Source organism: Strigops habroptila, chromosome 6, assembly GCF_004027225.2.
Source record: "Strigops habroptila isolate Jane chromosome 6, bStrHab1.2.pri, whole genome shotgun sequence".
In the NCBI taxonomy this organism is placed as follows: domain Eukaryota; kingdom Metazoa; phylum Chordata; class Aves; order Psittaciformes; family Psittacidae; genus Strigops; species Strigops habroptila.
Genome location: NC_044282.2, coordinates 28,801,386 through 28,810,907, shown reverse-complemented (window position 1 = coordinate 28,810,907; position 9,522 = coordinate 28,801,386). Strand labels below are relative to the sequence as shown.

Genomic DNA, 9,522 nt, shown 5'->3' with positions numbered 1-9,522 from the left:
AACGAGGCAGAGGCACATGGGTAACGGCCGCAGCGCACGCCACCACCGCGTGCGTCACCCCGCGCGTGCGGCCACCGCGTGCCCAGCACGTAGCCTCGCGCCCCCCCCACCCCCCCGCCGCCTCGCGGCGCGCCTCACGCGCAGGCGCACTAAACCCTCCCCCTACCCTCCCACCCCTCCACCCACCGCAGAGCGGCTTCTAATTGGCCCGTCCTCGACCCTCCGCCGGCCAGTGAGGAGGCCCACTCAGGACCCCGCCTCTGTACAGCGCGCGGCGGCCGCGGCGGCCCCTGACAGCGGCGGCGATGGCGGCGGCGGGGCTGGCGCTGGCGCTGCGCGGGGCGCTCCCCTCCGGCGCGGCGGCGGTGACGGTGCGCGGCCGCGGCGGGCTCTGGAGCCGCCTGCCCCCGCCCGCGCCCCGACGGTCCGCGGCGCACTTCTCTTTCCAGCCGGACCCGGCGCCCACCGAGTACGGTGAGAGCGGGGCTGGGCCGGGGTCCATCCCGAGGGCCGGGCTCACGCTCGCTCCGCTGTCGGGTCCTCCCCACCGCCGTCTTCTCGGGGAGGCGCCCGGCCGGGGTGTGGCGGAGGGGAGGGACAAGGGTGGGCGCTTCCCGCCTCCGCCCCCTCGGGCGGCGCTGCCCCAGCCGGGAGCGGGGTTGTCACGGTGGGGTAGCCGCCGCCAGCCCCAGCGCTGGGGGCGAGACCCCGGGCGGCGGCCTTGGCCTGGGTCCTCCGCTGTGTCCGCGGCTCTTCCACCTGCGGGTTTCCCGTGAAAAACCTGGTCTGTGGTGGGAAGGCCCCCGTGTGCCGCTGGCGGCGGTGCTCCAGACCGCTCCGGCGCCTTACGGCCCCGCTGGGGGCGGGCGGCGGGGCCCTGTGGAGTGTTTTGGGCAGTCAGTGCAATAGTTGCAATAGGCCTACCCATCATCTGCTCAGACCTGCAAGCGCTTTCCCTGCCCCTCTTCTTTTTCAGTGGTGAAGCTTCTAGTAGTAATTTAACGATTTAATCCCTCTTGGTGTTTTTTGCATGGTTAAGTCGTGGTGATAAACTTGTCATTAATGAAGACTGCTGTGTAGTTAAAGCTTCGAGGTAATCGTCATGATCACGCGGCTGGGAGTAAACACAGATCAGTTGGAAATAACCAGCTCGGGATGAAAGTTGGTGGTTTTGTGTCTGAGATGCAACTCTGAAAGTGAGTTCTGCTGAGTTCTGGAAGAAGCCTGCCAGCTGCAGAGTAGCTGTTTCTCTCACATGAACCACACTGTCTTCTAGAAAGGTGTTACTTAGCTGGATACCTTGGTGTTCCAGCTTGGACATTTAGTCTGAGAAAACTCTTGTCAATTTCTGTTAGTCATTGGGGACGGAGACATCCAAGGTGTCATGTGGTAAAGGCTTCATGCTGCAGGTCCCTGCTTGAGATCATAGCGAAGAAGCTCTAGTGAGTCAGGCCAGTTTTGTTGCCATATATCAATAGAAAACTATTTTCTTTTGATTTAAATTACACTTTGAAATTCTGTGAAAAACAGCAAAAGTGAAATGAAGTTAAGCCACTACTGATCCTGATTTGCAAAGATAATGCTTCTCCAACTTCATAGTTCAAATCTGAAGGACACAATTAGTTTCTCCTTTCCCAGAAGGCCTTTATTATAAGGAAGAACAGCAGGTCAGGACAGTCAGTGTGAAGAATTTCTGACAGTTGCTTAAATAATAAGCATTTATTTATTTCAAATACTGGAAGGTTTCTATATTATGGAAAAGATAACCTAAATACTAATATGGATGACTTGGAAAAAAGAGAAACAACTGCTGTTCCCCAGCTTTCTGTCCCTTGAATTTGTAAATGTTGATTATTTGTAGCTTTCATATAATTTGAACAGTTTCCCCTAAAGTTTTTTTTTTTTTTTTTTTTTCACAGTTTCCTCTTCTTAAAGGGCCATATAAAGTGTAACAGGTGAAGCTACCAAGTACAGAAACATATATGAATGCAGCTACTCAGCTGTGTTGTGGCATGACATAAGTCTTTAAGAAAATTTGGTAATTAGCAATTTTAGGAGGAAGGAAAGCTGAATGGTTGAGAGATAATGTCACTGCTGGAAACAGAATGTTGTTTGCCTTTCTGATTTCTAACACCTGTTCTCATGTTTGTCTTTGATCATCGCCTAACCATTACTTTATTGTTTGTTTGTTTGTTTGTGTGTGGGTTCTTTTTTGATGTTTGTTTGTAGTTCTTTTTAAGTGCTGTGTGTGCTGGTAGGTACCATTGTCCTGGGCTGTGGCTTCTGGTCATGGCTTAGATAGAGGTTTTGCCAGTTAAAAAGCTACCAAATGTCAGCCAGGCAATTTCTTACTCACCTAGTTTCTGATAAGGCATTATTTTATTTTCTTGGACAAGCTGAGTTGATCACAGTACTGGGGACTGGACTATTGTTTTGTTCCATCTTTGCATTCAGGCCTGTTTGTTTTTTCTTGCAGCGCTTGAGTAGAGAAGGGCATTTGGGTCTTGAAGGTTTTCTTTCAGTCTGCACTCTGGAAGACTTTAGTGTGACTGTCTGGTGCATTTGCTTTACCCCTTTTGAGTATAGCTGTTCAGCATCAAGTTTTCTTTCTTTGGAGTATGGGTTTGATGCTTCTGACACTTTCTAACTGCAGTCCAGAGAGAAGGCTGATCAGAAAACTGCTGATAATAAGAGTCTGTAAACAGGAAAGGCTGAAGCTTTTAAAAAAAGAATTAAAGAATGATGAAGTAAGCTTAATGAGATCTGGTGAATCTTAGTAGAAAGGATCCCAATCCTCAAAACAATAAAGCTTTACTATGGTTTCTTCCTTTGAAAGGCTCTTGTAACAGTCATTGTTCCTAGTGTTTGACTAAGCATTGCAAAGCTGCATTTGCTGCATTAGCTGAGAACATAGTTTTTGAAAAAAGGTTGAATGCAGGGTAGTAGTTCTATAGTCCTTGGGATTGCAAAGTATACCATGCTCAATCCCATCTATACCATAACTTAAGTTTACTCAGCAAATGACTCTTGGGTACTCCTAACAGGGATCTTGTTTATGACTGTTATCGAAGTTTTTAATTGTGCTTTGCAGCAGTGTTTTCTAATATACTTTGTGTTTTGAACCAGATTAAATTGTTAACTGATCACTTTCACACAGGTGAAACTCAGAAGATGAATCTCTTTCAATCCATAACAAGTGCCTTGGACAATGCTCTAGCCAAAGATCCGACTGCAGGTAGACTACGCTTGTTAGTGTCTTCTGCTTTGTGTAAATTTCATTTTGTTTTCCCTGTTTATTAAATGCATTTCTTGTGGCCTTTAAAGTTTTCTAACAGGTTATTTTTACACTTTGATCTCAAACAAGTTTTAAAAATGAGTGGTATTAACAGATTATTAAGAGATTACATGATCTAAGATGCAGTTGTGTCTTCTGTGGTTGCTGGGTTAATTTCACTTAGAAGTCAGGACAGAAAGATACATTGCCTAATATGCTTCTGGTATTACTGGTGTGAACTGTAGTTAAGAGCAGTTTGAGTCCCACTAGTAGGTAAAGGAGTTTTAAAAATGTAAATCTTTTTAAATTCCTTCAACTCTCTATGCTCAAAAAGTTTTTTAGAGACTATATATTCCTCTCTCTATCCATTCTTCCTAATCTCCTTCCCTGCCCTGCCCTTCTCCCCTGCTCCAAAGTTTTTTTCCAGGTTTACTGATTTCTGTTCATCATCATGCATAGGCAATGTAAAGTTTTTCTAGGCTTCTGCAGTCTGGATAACCTGTAACTTTGAAGATGCTAGTTCGTCATAGCTTTTTTTAAAAGGGTTATCCTAAACTCTTTTGTACAAAGCTATTTACTCCACTTTTAATTCTTATACGTAACAGGAGGTCTGTTGTTCTTTTGTTGGAACAAAGGCATGATGATGGCCAGATGTCTGAAAGAGATGTTTGTTTTTTCTTTTTAGTGTGTTAGTAACACTTTTTGGCACTTCTTGAACCACTGCTCAACCTGAAGTCTGACTAATTATCTCATCTGTTAGGGCAAATTCCATGTTATCTGTCCAGTACTATGCCTGTGTACATTCCCTCTCAATCTACAGCTGTGTTATTATCACCTTTATTAAATTAAGCTTAGACAAGGGAGGGTAAATTAGTGCCAAGAACAGATTTTAGTACGATTTCTGTAGAATCAGCCAGATAAAAATAAGTAGACTGGAATCTAAACTCATGTATAATTTTCAGCATTTTAGTCACTCTGAGGTTCTAGTCTTGCTTCTCAGCTTTACAGGGCTAGATCTTTGCAAAGCTCCTTGCAAGATCATGTTGGAGTTCTACAGTCCAGCCATGTCAGTTGTCAGTATCACGCTACTTACTGAGTTAATGAGAGTTTCTTGCAATAGAAAGCATGTCCTTCATATGTTTTTAGTTTTATGAGAATTGAGCAACTCTTGTTTAAGTCGTGGAGATCCTCATATTTATGTTGATGAAAATGAGAATCTGTCCAGGAAAATATTTTCAGTGGTTGAACAGAATGACTAAATCCAGGCAAGTGTGCTGATATCAGCATTAAATGGGATTTTTGTTTTTTTATGTCAGCTGGCTCGAAAGTGAGTAGTTGTGTGGTCAGGGAAAGGCCTTACAAAGATTTTAAGTACATAATACCTGAAACAAATGAAGATTAAAAATAAATTAGATGATCTGGGGACACACTTCAGTCATACATTCTGTGGCTGCATTGGTTTTACATCGTGATACAAGTTGTTTTTTCTTGAAGTGGTGTCCTTAACATAATTTTCAGAAGTGTGTTCGTCCCTTTTAGTGCTTCCAACCAGAAATGCATTTAAACAAAAATAATACTTGAAAGATAAGGAGGCTAACTTATTATTTTGTGCCCTTTAGAATATCTAGGGTGTCAAGGGATGTGGGAATTATCAGAACTGATCCCAGTTCATGCAAGCTGCTATTGGTGATACTGCTGCACATCTCTTACATGCTTAAAAAAAACATATTGAAATGAGCAATACTTATTTCTGTGAATCAAATAACAACACTGTGTTAAGAAAAATTAGGCATCATTATTCCATAAATTCAAAGGAAAAATAAACCCAAGATTAGTTGATTTGAAGCTAAATTTTAAAGGCGACTACTTTTAGAGATAAAACTTTATTGGCTACATCACCCACACTATAAGGTTAGTAGTTTGAATATTGAGAGTTGCCCTGGTCTTATGTTAGTGTCTCAAAAACCTTTGGAACAAGTTCATTAAAAATAAGATGCATTGGAGTAATGTTAGCCTCCTCTACTGTTCTTATTTTTCAGTAATATTTGGTGAAGATGTGGCCTTTGGTGGAGTCTTCAGGTGTACAGTTGGCTTGCGAGACAAATATGGTAAGTTAACTTTGAAATCTGACATTTTGATATTAGCATCTCTGTTCTTTTGTACCCCTCTGTGGTTTGTGGGAGCAGAGAAGAACACATGGGAGAGAAGCCCTGTAAATGGACTTCTGTTTTCCTTTCTGTCCTTGGAAAGAGAAAAAATTTGAATGTATTACCAGTTATGTAAGCTTTCAAAGCTGCGGAAACTTGCTGACATAATTTCAGGAGTCTTCTCTTTATTCAACTAACTTTATCAATGTAACTTTATATTTTTTTTTAAACTGCAGTTGGACCAGATATTCATCATGTGACCCCATTTAACTACTGTAATCAAATTAAAGCCTCTTAGCAACGGTAAATGATGATGCTTTTTTGTCCCATCTGTCAAGAAGTGAAAGAATTACATTAAAACTGATTTAAACTTTGGAGGGCATGAGTTACTGCCTGCTTGAAGATCACCATGATCTGCTTCTTTCTTTTGGAGTGACCCAAAAAAGGGAGAGGAGAAAGGCTATACTTTTAAGAAGTTTTAGAAACATAGCCACATTTTGTTGTCTTGTTTTTCTGCTTCAATTTTTATGTGGATGTTTTCTTACACTCTGTTTTATACGTTAATGTTCAAATAGTTTGGATAGGACTTTTATTAGCAGTGATCATTAGTGCTGCATGTTGAGGTTAAGAGTTCTGTAACTCTGCTTTAAAAGACAAAATGAATAAATTTTATATTGTTAGGCTGTTGCTTTGAGGGTAATTTGTTGGTTTTCTTTGATGTAAGAAAGCAATATAATATTGGAATGAAGGAAAGACATTATTTAATTCCTGTAGTAGCATTTTATTGATGGGGTATTCGAAAGTGCTGGTGCTGTTCAAAGTCTCTGTGATAGCCCCTGCCCCAGTTTGCAGAGGCTACTGTTGAGGTGGGCACTGTTGAGGGAGTGCAAAGAACTGTTTACAGTGAGTTAGTCAGTATGATAAGCAACAGTCACAGCACATCAGCAGCTTAGCTAGAATCAGGTTTATTTTGTTGGTGTAACAACAAAGGATTTTAATAAGATCTTTTAATAAGGTAAATCATTCATAAAATGACTTTGGGAATATTTGAAAAGAACTCCTTTAAACTATGAGAGGTAACATGAGAAATTGTGGAAGTACTTAGATGAGCATTGAACAAGGGCTGATGAAAGTTAGTATATTGCCATGTGTTCAAAACAGGTACTGACCTCTTTATGGTAAATAAGAGGATAGTTTTGATAAGCAAAAACTAAGTAGTGTTCTTGTTTCACGTGACTATAAAATACAGTGGGTGGGTACATAAAGTGCTGGTAAAATCAAATTAACAAGGTATAGAACTGTCTCTTCACCTTCATTCAGAGCATTGCAAAGATTATATTTGATAGAGAAAAGTATGTTAGATAAGGAGAAATTTGAAAAGATTTTGCTGGTTTCCTGCTTAAATAAAAATAAGTTTGTCTTACAGATTCATTACAGAAAGATCTTCCTAAGACCCATTTGTCCTGCAGATTCTGAGATTTAGGTCTGGATGAGAAGTGAACTGAAGATGCTGATTGATAGTGTTTGAGAGAGAAGGGCGTGGAGAAGGCATGACAGGAAAAATAAGTAAGAGTTCTTATGCTGCTAATCAAATGGCCATAAGTAAATGAAAGCAGTTATCTGAAATACAAGTTTGGACAGAAAGAGAACTCTGAAGGTGACATCAATTTGAGAGTTATTTATATAATGATAATACAACTTTAAGGCAGGTAAGATGACACAGGTAACTTTGCTTCTTCACAAATAGCAAAATCCTGTAGAAAGCTGCAGTGACTGAAGAGGGAATGGTAAAGCTGAACTAGAGAATGTACTGAAAATACAGTTACAATGCTGAGAAGAACCAAGAAAGACTAAAAATGCAAAAACTGAAGAAATCCAAAATTTTGAGAGAGAAGTGGCTGTCTATGTCAGTGTTGTCCTAGAGATTAAATAAGGTCTGGATGCAACACTTGTGTTATGCAAAGGCTAGAGTCCATGTAAAATAAGGAGGAATTCCAGAAGGAATTGATGAACAAGCAGCATCATGGATCTTACCTGTACAAGGAAGATAACATACACTTACTGACTCTTCTTTCCTCATTCCCCTCCTGCATTTACCATCAAAATAATAATAATAGGAGAGATAAGTGATATGATGTTGTTTCTATATGTTCATGTAAAATATGAAGGAATGATTTTTTTTTCGTTCTTCTTTCCGCCCCCCACCCCCCCCCCCCCGAAAGAGGAAGGTTGGTGCTCTGTTTTTTTTTCCTTTCTCCCCACAGACAATAAAACTCACTAGGTGGCAGTCTATGCCTATAAATAGTTATTCTAATACAAATTGATAGTTCCTTTTCAAACACTTTCCTAGAGCTCAAGGTCTAAGTATCACCTAATATTATAGTAAGGAGAATTTAGTATATTAATACTCAGTAGTAGTACTATACAGATGTTGGTTGCTATCCAGACTGTTACTGGAGTCTCTCTGGGGAGAAGAAATTTGCTTTTAGAATACATCTGTCATCAAATCTAAACCCTTTTTTTGCCAGGAAAGCCATTTAAGCCTGAGTGTAGAGTAATGTTGTAAGATAAACACAGTTAGAGGCCTATACTACTAAGTGAAAAAAGTCAGGCTCATTGACCTTGTAAAGAAATAATACCTAATATTTGAACAGATTAATTTTTGATGTGGTGACGTGGATTTTGTTTGAAAGTGTTTAATTGAGGAATCATATGTAAACAAGTCAGTATGTGGAAATTTATTTTGTGCAATAGCCAGGACTTAGGTTAGTAAGTTTCTTCCTATACATCTCATGTGCATAGGAAATAGGCAATTCCATTTTTTCTGGCATCGCTTTGCTGCTCATGATCCCTTTGCATTAACTGAATGCTTAGAAGTCCATTGCTGTATAGTTCTCCATCCTGGAAATGAGTCCCTGAAGTTTTTATGTGGAGAGTTTCTTTCAGATAAGGGAAGGGAAATAAGTCTTGTACAGTTTTTTTCCTTTGTCCCCTCTCTCTGGTCTTGCACACTGGAAGGTATATTCCTGTTTTACTTCTTGTCTCCTTCTCCATCACCTCCTGCCAGATTTTGGTTGTCACTCTTTTGCAGAGGTTGCATACTCTAACCTGTAGAATATCTTTATTGAAGTAATGAATTTCTGCTATTCCATAGTCCTGCTGTCTGGAGATGTGTCCTGCGTCTAAAGCAAACATGTAAACTGCAGGATTGATAGCCGGCTTCTTTGTCTACTGTATTTTTGTAGCCTAGTTAATGTGTGCAAACATGTTTTCATGTTTGTGTTTTTTTTTCTTTTTTTTTTTTTCCAAAGAGAAGTACATTATTCTTTTTGTATTTTGGAAAAAATGCTGTCTGAAATGAAAACATTTGTCTTTGAGTCTGCAGATGGTTTTGAAACAATGATCTTGGAGTGCGAATACGTCTCCTATTGCTCTGCCTGAAGTGTGAAATAAAGTTGCAGCATGTAAAGATCAGTATCATCCACATGACAAAAATACAGAGGAGATCAGAGTTAGGGATTAGATGACAGGAGGTAAAGAAATGGGAGAAAAAAACCCAGAGGATAAGGTAAAAATGGAGAAAGTGGACAGAAGGAAAGACTGAGAAACGAGAATAGCAGAAATAGTGATTGACAAAAAAGGCTACTTGGAAGAATGCCAGAGCAGGATTTTTTTTTTTTTTTTTTTTTCCTTGAATAGTGTCTCTGCCATTCTCCAAACACTTAGACCTTGAGGGCTTCCTTACCTAGAAGTGCCTCTGTGTAGTCATTTGCCTCAGTCAAGGTGTGTCTTTAGTACTGTTCTGGTCGATGCTTGAAGGGAAGCTCTAACATGCACTTACTGCCATGTCAAAAACCTATCCTTAGCGAGGATAAAGATCAAGAGCTTTGTGACTATTTCAAAGCTTGATATTCTGAGAATGTGGAATAGGTACAGTCTTTTCTCAGGACTGAGAATCCAGCAGAAGTGAGATTGGCTTGGTAGGTCTTTCCCTATAATAGTTCTTTGAGGAGACTGAGTTTGTTTGTTTGTGTTCACTTTTATAGATGAGATTTGAGTAGGTGATAGAAACCAAACCCAGAGGAACTGGAGTAATTGAAT

At 40.6% G+C, this 9,522-nt stretch overlaps 1 protein-coding gene across 2 annotated transcripts in view; it reads left to right on the top strand.

Moving 5' to 3' along the window:
• Positions 1–254: 254 nt before the first annotated feature.
• The window catches only part of BCKDHB (branched chain keto acid dehydrogenase E1 subunit beta), a 122,561-nt gene continuing 113,293 nt past the window's right edge, over positions 255–9,522 (top strand). Inside the window, exons 1-3 of one of the 2 annotated variants that reach the window (XM_030490524.1) lie at positions 255–474; positions 3,158–3,235; positions 5,314–5,382. In XM_030490524.1, coding sequence (XP_030346384.1) covers positions 306–474; positions 3,158–3,235; positions 5,314–5,382 — 316 coding nt within the window. In that variant the 5' untranslated portion in view covers positions 255–305. The remainder of the gene's footprint in view (positions 475–3,157; positions 3,236–5,313; positions 5,383–9,522) is intronic. The other variant, XM_032920026.1, reaches the window with a different exon arrangement.